Consider the following 25,332-nt stretch of genomic DNA (forward strand, 5'->3'; position numbering starts at 1 on the left):
AAAGTATTAGTCTTTCGTTTGTGTGTGTCTGGTAATATCAAATAACTTAGTTAGAAAATTGGTTAAAATGATAGAAAATTATAGAGTTATCTCCCCTTATTCGTTAATTTCTAGTGCATTTCAACCAAAAGGTATCTTCTATTACCAGAAAAGAAAATGGAAATGAATGTTATTTTTGTGCATAACTACTTATTATGAACTGAAATCAATGTCAAGTTGGTGGTTTTTTTTATCATGTTTTCACCACTGCCTGATTCTTAGGCAGACTGGCACTTAAATATTGGAGTTATTTCCCTTGTGTGATAAAAAAAAGGCAAAAAAGGTCCAATTTTCAATCGATATGTTATTGGAGGTACTGACCTTAAATGGTAATTTCAACATTTATGCATGTGTTGCCATTTATCTTGAAAACTATAAGAGGTCAACTTCGAAACTTGAAAAGGGAACTGTTATCAGCAGGTTACTTGAGCTCTACAAATATGTCAACATGAATGAAATAGTCAGTTAACATTTTAATAGAGTTAACTCCGTTCAACGATGATTTTTTCTTAAAAAAATTGCCACTGTTGAATTTGCAGTTGAGTGACAACTTTTTTTTTATTATTATACACGATTGAATAAACTCATCATATAAACCAGGATTGAAATTTTATATTTGACCCATTTTAAAATGAATGTTTGTTTTACATTTTCCCCCCTTAAATCAAGGGTCAATGAAATGTTTGTTTCATATCACCAATATTTCTACTTGGAAGGGAGATATAAAACAACATTAAAATCTTCGTATTCATGTTTATATGTAGGTTTAGATTGCACATATATAAACGAAAGTCCGTTTTAGGTTGGATAGGGTGTAGAATTTCACCCATTGAAGTATCTATCAAAGTACTCGTCATGCCTTGAACACGCACAAAACAACACAAACCATGTTATTGTTTTTATTCATACAATGATACGGGAACATTGATATGCCGGGTAATTCGGTTTAGTCCTATTTGCTGTTTCGAAGCACCCAAGGAGATATCATCCATAAGTACCGAACGGAAAGTTTACTTAACACCTCGTTTCAAATATGTCTTACATAAAGTAAACACTCAAGCTACCAATAGTACAAAAAATTCAATATTTGTTCTTAAAGGTTGATCAATAATACTGTAGGTATATATAAAGGTGCTAATGACTTTGTACACAGATTACAGTGTCACCGGACATATTTAACATGTTGATAGTAAAGATATTTCATACCTTACCATGAAGCTCCTTCCGTATACCAGAAAGGCTTTAACCAAACAGAGTTTGAAAATCAATGAACTATTTCATAATTCTTTTATTTTAATTTTTTCTGTCACCTCATGATAGATTATTGCAATATCCTTATTAGAAAAACATGTGCATGTAACATGGAATTAATAATATAAGAGTCCATATTTTATGGTGTATAGATGAATTCACTTGCATTTTACATAAATCTATGTCAGTCCCCAGGATTCTGCGATAAGGCATGCAAAGGTTAAATCTTTACTTTCTTTATTCTATAACACCTTTGATTATTTACGTAAAATGCATGAATATCTCAACATAATTTGACATTATAATAAAAGTGGTTGGTTTGGGGAGACGGATTTTGCCATTTTAATGGATTTATATACAATTTTATTATCATATTCAATTTTTGAAAGACTTTATATATTATTTTCCATTAGCTATCTTAAAAATTATTGATTAGTTTATAATCAATTTATATATCAGTGTTTACAGCTTCAAATGAGGATTTATAAATTTTAATCTCTTGGAGATATGGATTTATTCAAAATCTTAGTTCATGTCTTTTGATGATCCCAGTTGTTTGATTGATTTTTGGTGTTGACTTTACGCGCCCTTTTTTTGTCGTATAAATGTGAGTGGTATTGTGGTATTGTTATATAGGTATATAAACCAATAGAACCGGAACTCACTAAAAATATGATCTTTGTTTGTCTTGAAGAAAGGTTAAACTTCAATTAATATGAACTTAATAACACTGTAAGTGTCTTTTATGAAATGTGAAAATCAGTTGTTTTAATGAGGTCTAAAATGAGAGGAGGTGTGAATTCGCCTACAGAGGATTTACGATTAGATTTCGTTGTAAAATCAGAAATAAATGAGGATACACTTATTTTACCGGATATTCAAAAGAGGCATCCGAGGTTATACAAAACAAAACGGTGAGTACAGATTTTAATTGATTTTTTTAAATTTTAACTCTATAATCTATTTCTAAGATGCATATAATTTATAGAGAAAAAACAAACAATGAGTTGACAAGAACGGCGAGAACGCTAACATCAATTATAAAGTGTTGTATAGTATCTGTATGTTCATGGTTTTTATAAATGGTTTTGTCTGTTTTTCCTCGACTTATGAATTTGTATTACTCCCTTAGTATTTTACAGCTATTTATTTCATAACGAATGTTTTTTTTAAAATCGACATAATGAAAAAAGGCTACATAAAAGATAACATTTTCAATAGGGGGACACATTAAGTTGTCCGCAATCCACGGAGCGTCTATGTAAAAGTTTGGCGTAAAAAAGAAACCCGCCATATTGTAAGAGTAATAACTTTTTAAAATCAAGCGATCAAATATTCTCTTGCACTAAAAAGGGGGTTGAATTTAAGATTTTGCCGTGTTACTTGGATGCATATCATTATAGCCTTTGGGCAAGTATCTGTACAATACATATCAAACTCTAAATTAACCCTAGTCTAATAATTGGGAATAAATGTCTCCAAGACTATCAAAAATCTGCAATAAACTCAAAATTCCCTAAATGAAAAAAAACCAACAAAGATATTTTAAACTAACATAAAATACCATTCACGAGGTGTCTGACTTAGAACAGGCACACGAGAATGTCAATCTAGCCTTTTTTTTTAAATCATGGTCGTCCTTCGATGAAATGAACCATGCAATACAAAACAAAACAAAACAAAACAAAACAAAACAACAAAACACAGGTACCCGTATGAAAAAAATATCACAGTAAGTAAAAGTTAGACCTGTTGGTGACCTTCTGCTGTTGTCTGTTCTATGGTCGGGTTGTTGTCTCTTTGACTCATTCCCGACTTCCATTCTCAATTTTATTTAACCTCATGATTTGTGCATATTACCATGCTTTGTGAGAATTGATACTGTTTCGAGAGTGACATGCAGCGAGCGAACAAAACAAATTCGCGTGTATTCCTTTGACTTACGTGTCTATATTTAGTGTTTGTATGTTAGTTTTATCAGTAAAAAGATCATTGTAACGACTACAACAGATAAAGTATATATGAATAAGGATGGTATATTAGAAAATAATATAACCTCACTGATATCGAGAAAACAGGAATTTTCAATCCGCTGGTTTAATAATGTTTTACTTTGGATTCATTTTATTGATTCTATTATACGGATGGGTTAAGATAACACGAGTACTATGAAGTGACTAAATAAAATCAGTTTTAATTTTATATAAATTCTTTAAATATAAGAAAACGACAAGAAAACTTCAATTGATTGTGTTTTCGGCTAATGTATTGAATCAAATATATATTAAACAATCCGTATATGTCTTTTGAAAACAGAGCAACGACATATATTACACAAACTACGCAAACAAAAAACTTTAATCAGATTTTCACAAAAATAAAGTAAAATAAATTGCCTTGTTGCTAAAATTAGTTTTTGAATGAAGAGCAAATGACCAGCAGGGGCATTGTAACCGTTTGATTATTTGAATTTGAAAATAAAAGTGAAGTAATGGAAAAAAGGATAAATTTAAAATAAACGTGAGATATTTTATTTATTTTGTGTTGCACTCAAGATAGCATAGTTATATATTTTTTTTATGACACGCGTTTAAAACAAACATTGTTCAAATGGGTTCTTTAAATAAAATAATAACTTGAACATACACATGATGAGTGTAATGACATAGAAAAGTGTTCATACATAATAAATGTCAAACCTTTTCAATAAATCTAATACCAATCATTTTTAAATAGTTTCTATTGTTTTAACGCATTCTAAATCTCCAAAGCGTAATAAAGAGACATAAATAGAAGTAGAGGTAGTCAACGCCCGGTATGGAAAAATAGGGGAAATCTTTGTCCAAAGAAGAACAGTTCAGTGGTTGTCTGTCATATTTGTGTTGGGTTTTTTTTTTGGTAAAAAAACATTTATGAATAAAGTAGTTGGTGTTTTCAATTGAATTGTTTTAACATTTCTCATATCAAGGCCTTTTATTGCCGACTATACGGTTACGTTTTTTTTTTATTGAAGGTCATACAGTTGCCTTACAATTGCTTACATCCACTTCATTTGGTATTTAGTGAATAGTTGTTTCATTGGCAATCCTACAACATGTCCTTATTTTTGTGAACACCGAAAAATATAAGAAACAAATACAGGAGAACAGACAAAAAAATACCAAACATGTAAAGGGGACTAGATATGGAACATAATAAACCAAACTTTTACAGAGAAAATATACAGAAATAAAATAAATAAAAACACCAAATACATGTTGGCAGACAGAGAACGCGAGAAATGAAAACAAACATGATATACAAGTGAGCATACAAAAACACTATAGATATACAGGGCATAAAATACATAGCATAAAAAGGGAAGCAGACAAAAAACAACAACAACGACATGTATAAAAAAAACTAGCATATACAGGGGAGCTCTCAGATAACACTAAAATGAAAACATCATATACAGGAGAGAAGACGAGAAATACAAACCGCGTATAAAGGTGTTCAAACAGAGAACACTATGCATGCCAACACCTCATACAGGGAGTACACAGAAAACGCTTTAAATAAAAAACAAATATACAGGAGAGCAGACAAAAACACGAGAAATACAAACAACATATAAAGGGAAGTAGACAGTTAACGCTATAGAAAAAAAACAACCTACACAGGGCAGAGGCGGATTTAGGGGGGGGGGGGCACGGGCCCCGGGCCCCCCCTTTTTGGGAAAAAATTTGGTTGCTTATATAGGGAATCACTGAAGCGTGACTGAAGTGGGCCCCCTCTTAGGTCAGTCAGTGGGCCCCCACTTATGAAAATTCCTGGATCCGCCACTGCAGGGGATCAGACAAATAAAATCAACACCTACAGGGGAACGTTCAGGTGATAATACTATAAATACTGACCACAGGAGAACAGAAAGCATAGTAAACTCGCATATCCTAGTACTTAATCGTTAACAAGAAGGAAATATGTGGTAAACGTCGACGAAATAAGACGTTTAGTAATCAACATGATTATATATGCTAGACTGAGTTGGGACAGACACATTAACTTGTAGCTTGATTGAACTGGTACTCAACACACTCATTTTATATCAAAACATACAGAACAAGAATGTGTCCATAGTACACGGACGCCCCAATAGTACTACCATTTCCTATGGTCAGTAGACCGTGAAATTTGGTCATAACTCAAAAGATAACATCATTAGGAAAATGCATACTAAGCATCAAGTTTATAGGACTTCAGCTTCATCAAAAACTACATTGACCATAACTTTAACCTGAAACGGGACAGACAGACGGACGAACGGACAAAAAGACGGACGGACGGACGGACGGACGAACAGACAAACGGACACACGGACCATGAAGAACATAATGCCCATAAATAGGGCATAACAATTGCACAATCGAAATTTAAATTGATTACGTCGGTTTGCTTAAAATTACTGTTACGACATGTGTAATACGATCATGATAGTAAAGTCTTCAGTTTTCCAAAGTGCATAATATTTGCACTCCGTGTCATATTCTATCGACATTTTACGAAAAATGTATACCAGAATTTTTTTTCCTAAGAACAACATTTCTGTGTGTAAACCGAAGGTGAACCTGACACGAAGCTCTAGTGAATGTTTTTATTATTTACTGTAATACATAATTAACTTTTTCAGTTTCCATCAATGGTTTAGTTTTATTTATAAAGAAGGGTCATACATTCTTATGTGCTTAATTTCCTGTCTAAAAGGTAGACTCTTTAACAGAGTGAGAGACAAACTCGACAACGTTTCGCTTCATAGAAATTAATGTTCGTCCCCAAATCAAATTGTACTATACATTTAAACGTCCGAATCCACATACACATTTGCTGTATAATACAACAGAAAACAAGTACAATGTGACTTTATATCAATATGAAAATATATCTTAAGCCAAACAATGAAGTATAAAAATATTTGCTTTATGTATACATAAAAAAGTGGATAACAGCTACAGTAGACCTTGAGTATTTTTGGACTTGCATTGAACATTGATCATTCCTTGAGAACAAGTTTTGTCGCATTCTCTTCATATAACATGTGCCAGTGTCAGGATTTTTTTAATAGTTAATTTTGCTGGTGTTTTTATCGTAAAGATATGTAGTGTAGATGAAAGATATTTGATTAAGACTCATATAATTTTTTTTAATTTAGAGATATACCGGTCGAATTAAATTCAGGGGTGAACGGAGTGGCCGAGACCACCCATTTATAGCTGAAACATTGCATGTTACAAGTGCTTTTTTCCTGTTTCTTGGCAACCATGTCTCTATTTTGGAAAATTTTGGATCCGCCACTCTGGTGTATCCCCTAACTCAACTCATGTCATGTAAATTGGTGAAACATGTTTTAAACAGATATATTTTATGGGTTATATTTCTCATTTCTTTGGATTAATTGGTTTATTATTTGATAGACTAAACACTCCATTTAGTTGAATGCATAAACGTTACAATGGAACGATATTGGCTGATATTACGATGCAAAATATTCAATACATAGGCTACTTCAAAATTGTACAAGACATTGACAAACACTTTTCATATTTTTGATAACATATTTTAAAGTGCAATTTAGAGTAACAATAATTGAATTTTTACAAGATATACTTAAATGTATACTTTAAGTAGGAATAGTTCATTAAATCTATAAAAGAATAAAGAATTATATATTTAAAGCTTAAACATGATGCGTATTGACCGTTTGTGTTGAAATCTGGAAATCTGTTCTCGTTGTCTAACTACTCCATTGACGGATACTCCTTACGTCTTTTTATTACAAAAACTGAAATAAAACAATTCAAAACAAAACAAAAACATCTAGAATGCAGGATACAGTCTATAAGCTGTCTAAGATAAACACGATTTTATAAAATATGTGAATAAATTGAACAGTAAGCATCAATGCTCTGCTTTATTGAGCAAATAACCAAAACAACAACAAAAAACGAAAAAAAAAATCAACAAAGATATAAAATCAAACGCTCACTGATGAAGTTCCTGACTTGAACAGCTTCATTAAAAAAATGGGCGGTGCATGTTTTTTAAGATCTCATTCATCTCCCTTTTAAATATTAATCAGTGGGCCAACTTAGCAAAACGCCCAGAAAAGAAAAAAAAACCAAGAAGAGCTCTCACCTCTAAACTAACGGTTTAAAAGATCTGTGCAATACAAAATGGTAAACAATCATATACCTTATAAAAGAATGATTGCTGAAACCCTACTCAAAATAGCTTGCTTTCTGGAAAAAAAATATGCCGTCTTAATAAAAAATATGTCTTATATTCGTTGCTGTATTACTTGCGTTGCCGCAACTTCAAAAATGGTACAGGAGGACAAAACCTTGTGAAAACTTTTTGGTAGTTAGTAATAATTAATATGTTATTTTATGCAAGTCATACAATAAACCATGTGGTTCTTTCAAATTCGTGTGTCACTTGGCACGCTTTGAAATGTTATCAAATATTTATAATCATAATTTAAAATTTGAAAAGATGCATTAAGCTAATATTAACAAACCATATAAATTAAAACAACGCAGATATATACAAACCCATGTGTGAATCTCGCTGTCAAACTAAATGCATCATTCGGTAATTGATTACTTTTTAAAAAGTTTTCTTCAGACGAAATAATTTATTCTAAACTGACAAACAGGATGATGTGTTTGTTTTGATCATTCTAAATGATGTTAGCAAATTGTCTACTTTTAATAAAAAGTTTTGATGCGTTTACTACTGATTTCAGAAATGACGGTCTTTAGAACCACTTATATTATGTACACTTTAGTTTAAGGGTTCAATATGCAAATAGATAAAGAAAATAAGCGCAATATTAACTTATATATGTTTTACTACTGCCTCATTTTTTCATCTATAAAGAAACAAACTACATGTATATTAACCATGCATACTGAGCACAATTTGGAAAAATATCATGAGTGCGTCTACTCAAAGTTGATTTAAAGTAGTTTCAACAGGCGGAGCATTACTTTCAATAAGGACCAACGCTAAAGTAGCAACGTTTCAGTTCAAACAAAAAGAAGTGATTCAAAGCGGTCTATGGGTTAATAATCTCATACTCTCAACAACGAACAAAGGAAGTTTACTATCTCAAGAATTCAATAGCAAACACAACCACTTACAACTAATGTATACTCAACTTTACGGACAACTCAGAGACCGTTATTACCCCCCATTTAAAATAACATGACACTATTAAAGATAACATTTTGTCCATTCAAACCCACAAATATAGAAAACTTTTGATCTACTATCAGCGTTAATCGTTTTCTTATCGATTCACCAAGGCTTTCGTTTTATTTTATTTTCAAAGTAATATTTTCTTTTCAATTGTTTGAAATTGTATTTTAAATTCACTTGCACAAAGAAGGATTAATAAAAGTTCTGTTTGCAACTTGAAATATTTGGACTCGATCGCGACCTACTACTAGCAAAGTTTATAAAGGGATTACAACACAAACAAAGTCCTTTAATATTGTAACATGCATTAAACTTATTTACATTACCGCGATAAGTATATATTAAATAGTGTTGAAAATAATACACTACCTTGAATTTAGATCTTCTATTATTTGATATAAATATTTTTAATTGGAGTAATTAATTATAATTGGGATTTCGAACTTGCAGATAATAAATGTCATAAAGAACTATTGTTATGACTCTATCTGAGGTTATATCTTTTACGTGTGGATGTTAAACAGACATTCGAGCCAAATAAAGTACGAACATATTTTTTTATTGTATTTTTTTAATTAGATTTGAATAATAAAGTTAAAATGAAATTGAAAGAGTGACCTTTTTGACCGACTAAACACTTACAGACTGGTATTGCATGGTATCTTCACCACATGCGATACACAATTAAATTATATGAAGAAACTGTCAATAGGTTTTATTATCGTGGGATTATTTATAATCAAATATGGATTATAATAGTAGAATACTTCGCCAAAAAGAATTACAAGACATCGTGGTAAAATCAAAAAACCATTGTTAAAATTTAAAGTAACTGTGGAATTTACATGTGGAATTACATGAGTTCATGTGTAAGATATGCGAATACTTCTATTACAATCTAGTAAAGTGAAAGGAATATTTAAAAGAGGAAAATAAAAGGAAAATATATATATATATATATAATCTGTTAGAACTCAGTCTAAGAACCATCATGAGCAATCCAAAATACTTCCACGTAATGATCAAACCACGAATAGATAGAGTGCATCTGGAACTTCTGTTAGAATTTATCAGGTATGTATAGAAGATTTTAAGTGATCAGGGTGCATACTATGGCCAGCCTTGTGGCATTTCTGACAGCCGTATTTGACTTTTAGATATTCACCGACAACTCAAGTTTTAAAAAAAATGTTTTGATGTCAGCATTTCAAGCCATATGGCTCGGACTCAAATATATAGTTTTGTTTTGTTAAAATGTTCTTCTTGACTTCACAAATCATAAAACCAACGGGTTTTTTTTTATGTAAGAGGGATAAGTATTTTTTCTTTGTCAACCGAAATATAAAATTAAAAAAAAACGCAACAAGATTTCCTTATTTAAGATATCAAAGTCTTCTTAAACATTCGTTTTCCTCTAAAAAAAAAAATGAAGAATGGAACATTAAAAATATATATATATATATCAATCCCTTCCCCTTTTAAAAGAAGAAACAATGACAAGAAAAGCTTTGTACAATCAGAAAAGACAACGATAATTTTTGAACTGGATAACAGCCGTCCTTCGAACATTTGTTTATTTTACCTAGATGGAACTGACTTAATCGCTTAACATAGGAAAAGGTCATGGACATTTCAAAGTTGCTTATTATTTTCAAGGGACGTCATTGAGAACAAACTTCATAAAAGCAAATGACCACTTTGTAGAACCGAGACTACTTATTTTCCAGGGTCTATGAAATCTACAGAAATCCGTAAAAGAAAATATTTGAATTGCACACATTTGTTATTTATAAAAGAACCAACTGTTTGTTATTTAATTAGAGTTGATTTTATTTTTATCCATTTAAGTAATCATTTTTGAAACATAACCGAAAATCAAAGTTTTTGATCGCCTAACAAAATATTCTTATTACGCCGCGAAATAAAGAAATGGTTTATATTATACTAGCAACTAAAAACGTGTAAAAGTTATTAATTCTACAAAAAATTGTTTGTTAAAAAAATGATTGCCTATTACAGAAAAACTAAAGGTTTCTTATCTCCTTATTTTCAGTAGTAGTATTAACTTTAAGCCTATACGCAGACTTAACCATTTCCAGAACTAACTAGTTACATGTATTACAGTATGAAAAAGACTTGAGAATAATAAACCTTAAGCCTTTACGTCGACATAGTTAAACTAATGATATAATGTTTTCAAGACTAGTGTACGTACTCCCTAATTGATAACATGAATCAGTGTGAAAAAGATTTTAAAGATTATACTTTGAATCTGTTTTTATTTTTATAATAAAAATCAAGTATGTTTTGGGGGATCTGCAAAGTTCTCTTTGTAATCTTCCACTTGTTTCTTGAGCTCTTGTACCACCAACAATTGTGCGTATAAACATTTTTATTTGTAAATGTGTAGTTCCTGTATAATATAGAAGATAGATAACTCTTGATGAGTCTTTTGTAGACGAAACGCGCGTCTGGCGTATACTAAATTTAGTCCTGGTATCTATGATGAGTTTATTTAGTTGTGGTCAGGACATGCAATCATTTTGTGCTACAAAACTCTCTAGTATATTTTAAGTTTTAGGTTTAAGTGCTTTCCATTTGACCAAATTTCTGTAAACTTATTTTCATAACCAAATATAATTTATTTGGTTTAAAAAATACAAGAACAGTCGATATTATAATGTTAAAAGGTTTGGCTATCGGATATATAACTTTTTTTTATTTTTTTATTAAAAAGAGATTTATAAGTTACTCTACGCTAATAATCAAGTAATTAGTTTATAGGTTAAAGAACTTAAATATGTTTAACTGTAACATTGACCCACTTTCATTATTAAAGGTAATATCGAATAGTCTGTTATAGTTCTTTTAGAAGATTGCAAACAAAAATGCGAATTAGGCTGAGCATGAAGTGCTTTCATTTTTTTGTGAACAATTTATGCGATATTTACCACAATTTGGCATTTTCCCACAATATGCAAAACATTAGCTTCAAGAAAACATTGCTTCGCATGCAAAAACTTAATAAAAAATACATTTCAAATGTTATAAAAGGTTATTATACAATTACATAAACATTAAATATTTTTAAATGCAAGCTAAATTGGCAAGATTCACTCCCATTGTATAAAAGTTATGTATTGTTAATCATTTGTGATAACAACGTTAAAATACCAGCATATTTAAGGTATAAATTATATATCTCTTTAAAACCTAATTGTCAGCCATACCTGACAATATTGATGTTTTAGCTTTTGTTTTTCCTACATACTTATAATTACATCAACTGCTACGATTTAAGTGAGTCACACACGGGGTTACCACCTGCTCTGTCGTTTAGGGAATATATATAAGATATGTTTTTGTGGTGTCATGGCGGAATTATTGTACATTTATTTCATCAATTGGTAAGTATATCACGTATACAGCAAGGAACTAGTAAAAATAAATGAATAATTTTTCTATTCACCCTTTTGATTAGATTTTGGTTACAAAAATGCCATTTCCGATTTTTGTGGATTGGAAAAAGCTTGTATATTTGCGAATATTTCATATAGCTGTATTGCCAAAGTCTACAATAATTCAGAAAATGTGTAATTTGTTAGACAATTGAAATTGTTGTTCCCCCTTAACTGATGAAATTCACGTAAATTGGTCTCCACATACATTTTTGATAATAATATTAAATCCACATTAGATGATTTTTATATAAAATTGTATAATGATGGGTCTATACAATATACTTACTTCACCTGCATATGAGATATACATTTCGGATCCCAACTTATTCGGTATTCAAGAGATTGGAGCTCCTACCTACTCAGACTTAGCAAAACGTCACCAGTGTCTGAGCAGAAGGGTGATGAACCAGGGATATGTCAAAGAACGTCTCATCCTTTTTTCTGTAAAAAAGTTCATTCGAAGGTACCAAATATATAAGATACATATTCCGTATCAACTTCTCAAATAATACACGATGGTCTTGAAGTATAGATTCTGGCTACTGACGTTGTTTATCATCTCGTTGTGTTGTAAAAGGAATATCAAGCTTCTAAATGATCAAAATTGATATTTGTCAAACCGCTATATAACCACTGTAATTTTTCTGACAAAACTGTTGGTTTAAATTTATTGAAATTTTCATTTTTTTGTTACAGTATTTACTTTGACAAAATTTCATGAAAATTAAACGAGCCAAATAAATTTAAGTGAAAGTGTAGGGTACCACCTTTATAACGTGTTATTATTTTATTTTATTTGTCTTTATGAATATTAAATCAACTGGTTTGTTTTTTTGGTGATATCCATTTGTGGCTTTGTACTTATTCATTTTTCATTGTGTTGTTGTTTTATGGTAAAGTTTTGTTTTCTTGTCTTTCAGTTCACTATCGTGCTTTGTCTGTGCTCCTTTTTGTGTGTGTGTTTTTTTTTTAAACATATGACGTGGCACTGTACTTTTGCGTCCCGTCGTTGCGTTGTTGTGGTATGGTATTTTTTGTATTCTTGTCATTTTTGATGTTGTGATTTTACTGTATGCCTTTTTTTGTGCTCCTGTGTTACATATTTGTTTGTTTTTGTAGTGATTTAGATCTTAACACAATGTTGACTACTGTATCCTTGTTTTTTACATTTTTGCCTGTTCTGTCTTGTTGTTTTGTTCACACATTATCAAGGTAATGTATGTGCGACTGTCATACAGGTGAGAGGTTTAGCTAGCAGTAAGCCCAGGTTTAATCCACCATTTCATAATAAGGACAATGCCCGTACCAAATCAGGAATATTACAGATGTTGACCATTCGTTTGATGTGTTTTTGAGATTTTGAATTTTGCTATATGAGTAGAGACTTTCCGTCTTGAAATTTTCTCAGATTTCAGTATTTTGTGCGACTGTCATACAGGTGAGAGGTTTAGCTAGCAGTAAGCCCAGGTTTAATCCACCATTTCATAATAAGGACAATGCCCGTACTAAATCAGGAATATTACAGATGTTGACCATTCGTTTGATGTGTTTCTGAAATTTTTAATTTTGCTATTTGAGTAGAGACTTTCCGTCTTGAAATTTCCTCAGATTTCAGTATTTTTGTGATTTCACAATTTTTAGTTGTAAAAATGTAGGATTTAGCGTCTTTTCTGTAAACTCAAGAACTCTTAGTTCGGTGCTTTATGTATTTTGTCGGTTTGCTAGTTGTTTCTTTGAACGCAGTATCGCCATTTAGTGTATCCCTTTGCAACTGATTTTCGCAGCTTTCTCTATTACTGAACTGTCACGTCACTTTCCAAGAATATGTAGTGGTATGTTGATAATCATCTGATTTAAAAGAAACATGTCAACCCTTTCATATTCTGTATGCGTCTTTGTCAAGAAAGGGTTCTATAATACCTTGACTGTTATTTGTTAACGTTTCTGTTTGTTATTATTCTTTTTCATTTGCTTTTATCATCAAGCAGGCACATATGGGCCGCCTGATCAACTGCCTAATTGCTTTTTTGTTGATAGACAGTTGTCTCATCGGTAATTAATACCACGTCTCTTTTTCTTTATATATAGTATTTAAGACTTGTTTTGCTTACGAACTTCTATTATATATATACTCAGTGATTGATTGACTAAGTTGAAATGTGCATAAGATCCTTCGCCTGTAACTGATACAGAAAAAGGTACAACACACTGAAGATTTGATCATCTAAAGCTTTTCTGTCCTTCAATTAAAAATCATGACATGCATCGAATGTCAATTATTGAAAAAAGTTCGAAATAGATCGTTTAAACATTTTAAGTCTTATATAAAATTCTAATGATTCCATCATTTAGGAAATTATTTATAGGTTCTCTTTTTAATAAGGTTGGTAAAAAGCATATCAGTCATTAACCACCTTGTAAACAGATTTTAAAATTAACATCTACTCGTGCACCTACACTAATTGAACAGAGATATTCTACTAATCGAATCTTTTAAATGTGTATGAAAACCCATTATATCTCGATATAGTATAAAATTACTTACTTTCAAATTTCTTTGCAAGAGAGAGGAATCAAATTATCTACCTATATATGATTAAAGATAGTGACATGATAAATTGCTTTTATTAATATTCCATATTCTGATATCACCTTTTAACGATGATCCCTATCCGTTTTACCTATACACAATATTTGAAATGTCACAATAGAAGGTTTATTTACTTCAAATATGCGTTTGAAACCAATTTCAAACTGAATTTTAACTGTGTAATGATAGCCTTTCGTTAAATTTCGTATGCAATGGATCTTCGCAGTAATTCACTTCCAGAAATAACGTAAGTAAAAATTTTAATAAAACTTTACGTTAAAAGATAGTTAAACTTTGCTCAATATGATATTAGGAATATATCGAAATAAGTTACCAACAAAAACGACAGAAATTGGAAATAAAATGCCTTGAATGAATATTTCGTGTAATAACATTTTATATTCAAACGACAAATGTACAATGCCGATAAATTTAGAAAAAATATGCTATTGCAAACAAGACAATACATTTCGAAAAGACAGTTTCTTCTCAAATTTAGCTCATTTCATCCTGAAGTCAGTAAACTACTGTATACACATCAGTTACACACATACATGTTTGTTTTATTATTGTACTTCTCCAAACAAGTCTCCTGTCTTAAACCTCTTCCATAGTGAACAGAAGGTTATATGGATATTTCTTTCTGTGCACGCCAACAGTTCGTTTTGGTTAATATTTGCTGATTTCTTTGAAAAGTTATAGACAACTATTTGGATTTAAGGTGGTAGACTTTGGTTCGGGGAGAAAATTGTTTAAATCAGTGATGTGTTTGTAAAATTTCACTTTCGTCAATGTAGTTTAAGCATATATCTTAAACAGATTGGAAATAGTCTATGAATATATGTAATATCTATGGGTATTACATCTATGGTCTATGTAACCTTGAAGCTTAGAATATATGTATGAAAATGGTAGACACAAACGTACTGAAACAAGTAAACATCGAAGTGCCGAGTGGGAATAACAGTATAAAAGTAATATTCATATATTTCCGAAAATATAAAAGCATTTCTATTCGCTATAAAACAGAAGAAAAGCTCGGCGAGCCTTGCTTTTCGTCCTGTTTCTAAAGCTTTGACAAATATTTCATTTTCTTTTTCCTACAATGTACATTTTTTGTATATTTATTAGATAGTATCAATTTTCAAGTTCTTGCTTATAGTGTTCGTGTAAGTGTTGCTTTTACTGTTACGTTCGTTTTACTACTTATGAATGAAGCAGTATTACAGTACCTTATACTTTTTAGAAAGTTTTGCAAGGTTTAGCAGGATTATGGTCTACGAATTGAATGTGTTGGGAGTTAACTATGATAGCGAATACATTTTTGTCGGAACATTTATTGAACTGAAAACGTTATTTCATTATTTTTGAGGACTTTGGCGTTTACATTTGCATTTAAAGATAATGATTTTTTTTCATTATTTCCAAATGTAATTGTTATTTCATTTATCAAGTAATAATCAGTGACAACACCTTTAGGGTATGTTTATATTTTTATAAAATGTCATTTAGTTAGCAAAATGTAAATTTACAAAAATACCGAACTCCGAGAAAAAAATTAAAACTGAAAGTCCTTAATCAAATGGCAAAACCGAAAGCTCAAATACTTACCAAAGGTACCAGAATTATAATTTAGTACGCCAGACCCGCGTTTCGTCTACATAAGACGCATCACTGACGCTCAAATCAAAAATATTTATAAACCCAAACAAGTACAAAGTTGAAGAGCATTGAGGATCCAAAATTCCAAAAAGTTGTGCCAAATACGGCTAAGTTAATCTATGCCTGGGATAAGAAAATCCTTAGTTTTTCAAAAAGTTCAAAGTTTTGTAAACAGGAAATTTATAAAAATGACCACATTATTGATATTCATGTCAACACCGAAGTGTTGACTACTGAGCTGGTGATACCCTCGAGGACGAAACGTCCACCAGCAGTGGCGTTGACCCAGTGGTGTAAATAGTTATCAAAGGTACCAGGATTATGATTTAGTACGCCAGACGCGCCTTTCGTCTACATAAGACTCATTAGTGACGCTCAAATCAAAAATATTTATAAACCCAAACACGTACAAAGTTAAAGAGCATTGAGGATTCAAAATTCCAAAAAGTTGTGCCAAATACGGCTAAGGTAATCTATGCCTGGGATAAGAAAATCCTTAGTTTTTCAAAAAGTTCATAGTTTTGTAAACAGGAAATTTATAAAAATGACCACATTATTGATATTCATGTCAACACCGAAGTGTTGACTACTGGGCTGGTGATACACTCAAACATATGAAACGAATTGATAACAACTGTCATAGTCCTGACTTTGTACAGACATTTTCTTATGTACAAAAAGGCGGAACAAGCCAGCTAAACCTCTCACTTTTGTGATAGTCGCATAAAATTCCATTATATTGACAACGATGTGTGAACAAAACAAAAAGACATAATGGGTAAACATGTCAAAATTAGGGGTACAGCAGTCAACATTTTGTCATAATGTTAATCAATATAAAAAGAAATTAATATGTGTAACAAAATAATTCTATCTTGATGTCAACGATTATTTCCTATCATGATTTTCTTGATAGAGGGTTGTTGTTCACAATGAAGCTATTAAATCAAAAAGTTCCAAATGGTGCAATTGATATCATCTCTTCGTAAATTTTACGGACGCCATCACGAGTTGGTTGACGGTTATGGAATAACCGTTTCACAAATGATATCGGACATGTTTCTTACGTCGTAACTACAATCCCCTTCCCTTTCATAAATGTGACCTACCGAATTAGACTATTTACCGGAATTGTTATCTCATAGGCGACACGACGGGTGCCACATGTGGAGCAGGATCTGCTTACCCTTCCGTAGCACCTGATATCAACCCTAGTTTTTGTTGGGACTCGTGCTGTTTATTCTTTAGTTTTCTATGTTGTGTCATATGTACTATTGTTTGTCTGTTTGTCCTTATCATTTTAAGCCGTGGTTTTGTCAGTTTATTTTCGAATCATGAGTTTGACTGTCCCTCTGGTATCTTTCGTCCCTCTTTTATGAGAGGTGAGTCAAAAATACATCTTGAGGTTTTAAATGACTCTACATAAAAACATTGACAGCTATATATTCAGTCGAAATTCAATTATGTTTTCACTTTCGCTTTTAAGATTATGTAAAGAAATGTATATCTAAACACTTATCGCAGGTTTTATTGAAGGTTGATAAAGTCACAGAGCTCAAGTACTTTTAAAAATCAAAATATTTTTGTTAAATACTTGTACATTAAAGTATAATGCTTTTCAAAATAAAACGTTGTAATGAAAGTATCTTAACGATTCTCACTCCAGCGGTCCTTGATACAGATCAGGTTTAAGAAGCTAACCTTGAACAAATAATAATTCTTGTGAACAAAATAGGAAAAAATAAATAACGTATTTGTCATTGGTTTGAAAGCACAATAGATGCTACTTATGACGTAACTAAATATTAAATATTTTTCAGTGACAATTGAAAGCATACAATGGTTATTAAGAATTTTATGTATACACATTGTAACGCATTATCACATCCTCAAAAGATCGCGGGTTTGATTTAAAACCGTTTGAAAGAAAATATTTTATACATCTCACACGTTTTTGTGTTGCAATGGTTTGTGGTATTTTTCGGACTTCTTCCTTTATGATCAATGAAGGTGGGTACATTATAATATTAAAACGTAATACATTTCATTTTCAAAACACAGTAGACCATTCAAAAGACATTTGATATATTTCATGAATCAATTTAAATGTTACTGCATTATAAAGTGCGTTAAAAATGGTGTAATAAAATTTTAATTAATTCTCAAATAACTTTTTTTCCAGCAAAATTAAGTAACAGTATACGAGTGTCTGACAATTAAACACCAGAGTTATAAATTGTTTCAATAGTTATATGAATTTTTATTTCCAATAGTTGTAAACAAAACCAATATGCGATCATGACAACCAGTTTTTCCTTACTTTGTATTGTTCTGCAGACAAAGACATTTTAATAAATAAGTAACTTTAACCGTTTATCTGGTTCCATACCATATCACAATTGAACTTGTGTTTTTCATTGTTTTTATTGTCATTCTAACAATACATTGAATAAGAGAACATATATATTTAGTTGAAATGGTATGAGATTTTTTGAAGATAGATACAAATTAATGAGGCAAATATTACAGTTTTTAAAAGATATGTTATTGACATGAGCAGTAAATTTCAACATATAGTAAATAGTGTGTGCTTGTGTTGCAATATGTAAGTAGTTTTAGATTTTTTGTTTTATTTGGAAGTCACCATCGTTTCATTACAAACATATTATTTTGCTTCACACTCTACTTAATGAGTTTCTTATCAGCTGAAAAGCAATGTTTTTGTATATCAATAACGCTGCAAAACATTCACCTGGTGTTGTTTCAATATGTAATGGTTGTATATTAATATCATATATATGAAATAACTTATATTGTGTTTTAACGGCTTTGGATTTTGATAATGAATCTGGCATTATTTAAAATCAAGAAAAATGCAGTTAAGAGATCCTGGATTTTTATAAGGCATTTAGCCTTTTTATTTGAATATCACGAGATACTGTGCCATGTGGATTAATTGTGGATTGTTTGACTATTCTATTCTGCATAAGGTGCAAGTACATCCTGTTCTTTGCATTAAAATATGGCGTTTCAATGCATTCAGAACCAAATGAACTGCTAAATCACGCCGGCAAAGTTTACCGTTCGATATGAAATTGCCTTTATTTATGAACAGAGCAAATCGTTGTGGTTTTTACGCAAAAAAAAAACCCAAATACAAATGTTATGTTTAAACCCACCATTAAAATCAAAAATACGTCTTTATCTGGTATATTTTTTTATATTTCAGTCGTGACCATGACATGGCGGATTTGGATGATCCTCATATAGTGGAACTAATGCGGAAAGGAACAATCCCGCCATCTTTGTCTTTGAGAGCGCCACCTACACACATTGGCACAACACAACACCGAAATGATACTTTGGGTATATCAAAAGAGGAAATCTCCAAAAGATACATCATAAAGCTTCACCGAGATAGACTTCGAAATAATGAAGCTGTTTACAAGTCTTTGGACAACCTGCCAATTAAGATAAAGTAATTGACCTTTTTATTAATAGACATATTTACAAACTTATCGAATGTGTATAAAGAAAATGTGAGGTAAATCCGAAATTGCCCTGATGATCTTTCTTTTTATGAATTGGTGGGACTGTGAGACGTCCATGAGTGCAGCCAATATAGAAAACATTTAAATTACCGATTCATACTGGAGGTGACAAGTATCAAAATAATTAAAAAAAATCGCCCTGGACCAATTTTGAGGAATACTAATCGAATATCATTCGATCCTTCATGATCATTCTTTTGAACACATAGGTACCTTCAAATCACGTACTCCCTTCTCTAAAAATAAACATATGTCAATAACAAAAGCTTTTTATCAGCCAACCCTACATTTTCAGCCACGTAGCCTCACTTTCTGAAATATATAACGATCTTGAGTTGTTTTTTTCACAGTTCTTATAATCATTGGAGTTAGTAATTGATGCTATAGATTAGTATACGCAACCACTTGCGTCCGATAGATTGGATATCATTTATGTATGCGACTAACTTTGATCCAGTGCATAAATTTTTCCCGAAATTCTTTACTAGTTTGAATCTCGGTCTATTTCTGTAATTTATTCTTACATACTTTTGATTTTTTAACCCTGTATGCGTACATTGTCTATGTAAATTTTAAAATTGTTTGTATGCACATTGAACGACAAATTTATGTGACGTATATAATTTTTCTGACGTCAGACACTCAAATCAATCCATGTGTTCGTAGATAGTAGATGTTTTTGTGTCCTGTTAAATTGTTCCTGTTAAAATTGTTATACGATGATGGCTGATGTACCCATATTTTGACTATTTTATTAATTGTGACAGTTTAGTTAACGCATCATGTAAATGTAGCGGAATTTGATGAGACTGTTATTAAAGTGAGAGGGTTAGCGCTATAGAACCAGGTTTAATCCACCATTTTCTACATTTGAAAATGCCTGTACCAAGTCAGGAATATGACAGTTCTTGTCCATTCGTTTTTGATGCGTTTTGTTTTTTGATTTTGCCATGTGATTATGGACTTTCCAAATTGATTTTCCTCTGAGTTCAGTATTTTTGTGATTTTACTTTTTACACATGGAATGAAATAAACACCGCAGTCACAAGAAAACAAAGGGAAAAAGGCAACAAAATATGAAAGTTTGATTGACAATAAAGCCTTTGTTTGTGCTACAGGAGATATTACGTATCCCATGATGTATAATTTATCTACTTGAAATGAATCTAAAACGATTTCGGGTCAGTAGTTTCATGTTTTCTGTGTGGGTGCATTCTGGCGCCTGCGGTCCAAGAAAATTCTTAACAAAATAACGTCAGGTGTAATGACGATCTCTGACTATAAATGTCAGAAGAACAGTATTACGGCACAACACATTTGTAATAATAATAATTCTAACACCTTTTTCTAGGTTAGTATACTTGATAAACTTAATAAACTTAATGTTTTATCGGGGCCTTTTATAGCTGACTATGCGGTATGGGCTTTGCTCATTGTTGAAGGCCGTACGGTGACCTATAGTTGTTAATGTTTAAGTTATTTTGGTCTTTTGTGGATAGTTGTCTCATTGGTAATGAAACCACATCTTCTTTTTTATATTAATAGCCATACTAGCCTCTCCGAAATTAAAAAAAAAAAAGAGTTTGCATAGCAAAGAATGATGTTTTTGAATATGCTCATATGTTCCAACCTAGGCTACAAGTGATTTACCATATTCCAAAGACTACATAAACTCATTGAAGCTACCAGGCTAAAATGCAACGAAGCAGAAAATAAAAATTTAGTGAACAAATAAAAATAGAAGGAGTTATAAATCCAAACAGAGCAACTATTAATCAAACAGAAAAGATAAAAGACACTACTACGACAAAATACAATAACACGAAGCACTTTTGTGGTACGATTTTGCTTTCTGACTTTATATATGTCATTAATATTATTGTTTTGTTATAGATCAGCATGATCTTATCTTAATTTGACATTTCATAAACATCCTTATTATTATTTTAGACAAGTTGCACAAGATTCCTTTGAAAAAAGTTCGAGTGGAGGAAAGTCTTCTCCTTCAAGCTTTCGGAGTAGAAAAAGTTCGCGGTCTATACATCTTCAAGATTTTCGAAATCATAAAAATCAAACCATTACAAAATCACTGGATTCTCCATGGAACAAGAGCAATGCTATAAATCCACGCAAACAACGTTCAAAGACTAAGTTGTTACCAAGGGTTACTGGAAGTTCAGAATCAGAGAAATCAAAAAATGATGACGAGGCTAAGCACGTTAGTTTTGAACCAAACGCGTTTAACATGCTCGAATCTGAAATGCCCTATATCTTTTCAGCTGGTTTCCAAGGCTATCAAAATCGTGTGAAATTATCAAGAAAAAAACCCATAGCATTTGGACAAACCATAAACACTACTGGTTCCAATATCAACAATGGTATTAACATTAACAGCAATCAAGAGTTTCAAAGACGTTATCAGCGGGTTTTAGATGCTGATAAGCAGCCTCATTTTGTAAAAACGTCCCTCATAAAGGGACAGCGTGTAAACAATACTTACAACAACAGATACAGAAATATGTTTAATGAAGCTGAAACTGAAACTCAACGAAGTGAGGAACTATTTGCAATCAAATCAGTGCAACGCATCAATGAACCATTTATTTTTACATCTCCGGCTTCCCCTACTCGTGTTCCGAATCCTAGTCTCTACTCTGAATGTCAAAACTCTGAAGTGGGTATTAATATTGTGACGTCACCTCCTTCCAGAGCAGCGTCAAGTACTCTCGCAGATGTTGATTCTCGTGAGAATTCATCTCGTGGTGATCCAGACAATGATTTTCCGCAAAATGATAAAAACTACAATTTCGAACCTGTTGCATACGAAGAAAATGATGAACAATCATATGACATAGAACAAAAGATTCCTACTTTGTCATTAGAGTTATTGCGAGTCCACGAAAGTACTACTTCAGCTCAAACGAAGAAGAGCATCGCATGTAATCTAACAGACATCACAGAACGTGATGAAAGCAATTTAACAAAGACAACAAGAAGTGAAATTGTTCCAGACATGAAAATTTCTGTAAAAATTAACTTTAAATCAACAGAAGATGTAATTGAAGAAAGCAACAGTGTCATATCAGATTCATCGAAAAGAAGTAAAGACAGCCTTACTCCAAGACAACCGCGACATAATGCAAGCTCACAATCGAAACGGACTGCTAGTTCTTTATCAGAAAGCACATTAGATACCATTAGAGTGGAAGGACACTTATTTGGTGAACATTCAGACATGGAGAAACATAGCAGTAACCGCGAACTAGTTCAAAATACACTAAACACAGAAAGAAGTGGTCACAGTTCTTTGGATGAGGAAAGGGAAATTCCTCAGATAATAGTTGATTTGAACACGTTAAAAACAGTTAAGACACCAATAAAGAAAAGCAGGAATCAGATTAGAAGTTCGAAAGAGGAGAACAAAGAGCATAAACATAAAAAGACAATTTCAGAAACAAATAATGTAAGACACACAGACGTTTCTCCTTCAGAGGATAATAATGGTTTCTTCCTTACTTATGAAAATGGAAACGATTCGGCTTTATCCCATTATGAAGAATCTTCGAAGATTGAAGAACTACGTGACTTTAATTGCAATAAAGAAAATACTCCACGGACGGAGGTTGATGACAGTGGAATCTCAATTTCTACTTTTGAAAACGAGACAATCAAATGTTGAATGATTAGACAGAGAAGCGTGGTATTTAAAGTTAAATCGTGCAAAGTAAAAACAAAGATTTCAGATTTTATTATATAGTCATAGTATGAACAAAAAACCTCTTTACCTCGCACAAATTAAATTAAGAAATAATGTTGAGACATAACTTTCCACTAGTGCTATTTGTGGTATCAAAAGCAAGACTAAAATGAAAGACCGGAGTATACTAGTGAACCTAAGCAGGATTAGGGTAGATGTTCTGCCGGTAGTTAAATGCAGACTAGTTTCTCTTTTTATTCAAATTAGATCTTGTCATATTTCATACATACATTTATTTATTCAAACCATATTGCTATATCAAAGTATGCTACGTTAAATTAAAATAATCATTTTAACAGTATAAAATGATATGTGCAATTGATATCGAAAAAATTAAATGAGTGTTTATGATAGACAGACTAACGTAACATATATTCATAAAATGGTTTGTAAAAAACAAGTAAACTTCTTACATAGATGAAATGATTAAATATGATTATAGTTATTCATATATGTCTGTATGTTTCTCAGGTCTGTGCTCACATAAGCATGAAACACAGATATCATTTTCAGAAGCATAAAACAAAGATGAGCATTTTAGTAGATAAGCTTACACAAGATAATGCCCATTTGGGTCGGTTACATTTTTGTTTGCATGACAATAAATCCACATTTGGATTTAATTTGTATATTTAGGTAAGAATCATTTTATTACACTTTTTCTTGTGCCTGTTTAAATTAAATGTTACTGCGTTCTTGGAGTCATATGATGACTGAAGTCTGTGTTTCATTTCAAATATTTTATGGCCAATAATTCTGAATCATTTGTTATATATTGCATGTATGTTAATTTCATTATTATTTTCAGCATAATTTTATTTACATGTCATCAAGAAAATGGTGAAAAAGATGTTTTAAGTTATTGAAATCCATCAATTTTTGTTACATGTTTGTTCATTATAAGCATGTTATTAATTTTATCTCTGTTAGTTGTATTTCCCTGCCTCTCAAATTATTTACTCCCTATGTCGTAGCCACATTCATCCTTCATTTACTCGTTTAAGAACATCACTGATAATGACCAGAAATCATCACTACTACTAGCATTAATGCAATCCTGGTACCTTGAGACTGACTACTGAGTCGATGATACCGTTGGGCATACATAGTTTAATCGATCCAGCACTAGAAGAAGATGATAACACGTTTTAGATTACCTAAGCCGTATTTTGCACAATTTTTTGGAATTTTGGATCCTCAATGCTCTTCAACTTTGTATTTGTTTGGCTTTTTAGCTGTTTTGAATTGAGCGTCACTGATGAGTCTTATGTAGACGAAACGCGCGTCTGGCGTATTAAATTATAATCCTGGTACCTTTGATAACTATTTACACCACTGGGTCGATGCCACTGTTGGTGGACGTTTAGTCCCCGAGGGTATCACCAGCCCAGTTGTCAGCACTTCGGTGTTGACACGAATACCAATTATATGGTCATTTTTTTTAATTTTCTGTTTATAAAACTTTGATTTTTTCGAAAAAACCAAGGATTTTCTTACCCCAAGAGTAAATAACCTTAGTCGTATTTGGCACAACTTTTGGGAATTTGGGTCCTTAATGCTCTTCAACTTTGTATTTGTTTGGCTTTTTTAACTGTTTTGATATGAGCGTCACCGATGAGTCTTATGTAGACGAAACGCGCGTATGGCGTATTAAATTATAATCCTGGTACCTTTGATAACTATTTAAAGCTTGTGCGAACAAAGAACCTGTTCTGGATTAACATTTATTTAGAATGCAATAACCATACAATATAAAGCCAAAGGTATGTTGTGTTAATCGTTAAA

At 31.7% G+C, this 25,332-nt stretch overlaps 1 protein-coding gene across 6 annotated transcripts; it reads left to right on the forward strand.

Annotated features, from left to right (window-relative positions):
- Nucleotides 1-1,912: 1,912 nt before the first annotated feature.
- Nucleotides 1,913-24,421, forward strand: LOC134716850 (uncharacterized). Of its 6 annotated transcripts, none has more exons than XM_063579864.1 (3): nucleotides 1,913-2,204; nucleotides 19,469-19,717; nucleotides 21,741-24,421. In XM_063579864.1, exons 1-3 carry the CDS (start codon nucleotides 2,062-2,064, stop codon nucleotides 23,467-23,469), a joined length of 2,121 nt encoding a protein of 706 aa, XP_063435934.1. In that variant the 5' UTR covers nucleotides 1,913-2,061; the 3' UTR covers nucleotides 23,470-24,421. The 6 variants fall into 6 exon arrangements, with proteins under 6 accessions (XP_063435934.1, XP_063435941.1, XP_063435961.1 ...); XM_063579871.1 differs by lacking the exon at nucleotides 1,913-2,204 and adding an exon at nucleotides 8,899-9,600; XM_063579891.1 differs by lacking the exon at nucleotides 1,913-2,204 and adding an exon at nucleotides 11,843-11,933.
- The last annotated feature ends 911 nt before the right edge of the window (nucleotides 24,422-25,332 follow it).

The sequence above is a fragment of the Mytilus trossulus genome, chromosome 1 (assembly GCF_036588685.1).
Source record: "Mytilus trossulus isolate FHL-02 chromosome 1, PNRI_Mtr1.1.1.hap1, whole genome shotgun sequence".
Taxonomy (NCBI): domain Eukaryota; kingdom Metazoa; phylum Mollusca; class Bivalvia; order Mytilida; family Mytilidae; genus Mytilus; species Mytilus trossulus.

What these genes read in the sequence shown, in the direction of transcription:
- LOC134716850 (XM_063579864.1), top strand. Translation starts at nt 2,062, where the DNA reads ATGAGGTCTAAAATGAGAGGAGGTGTGAATTCGCCTACAGAGGATTTA. An exon ending in AGGTTATACAAAACAAAACG is followed by an intron (nt 2,205 to 19,468) that starts GTGAGTACAGAT and finishes TTTATATTTCAG; the next exon opens with TCGTGACCATGACATGGCGG. An exon ending in AACCTGCCAATTAAGATAAA is followed by an intron (nt 19,718 to 21,740) that starts GTAATTGACCTT and finishes TTATTATTTTAG; the next exon opens with ACAAGTTGCACAAGATTCCT.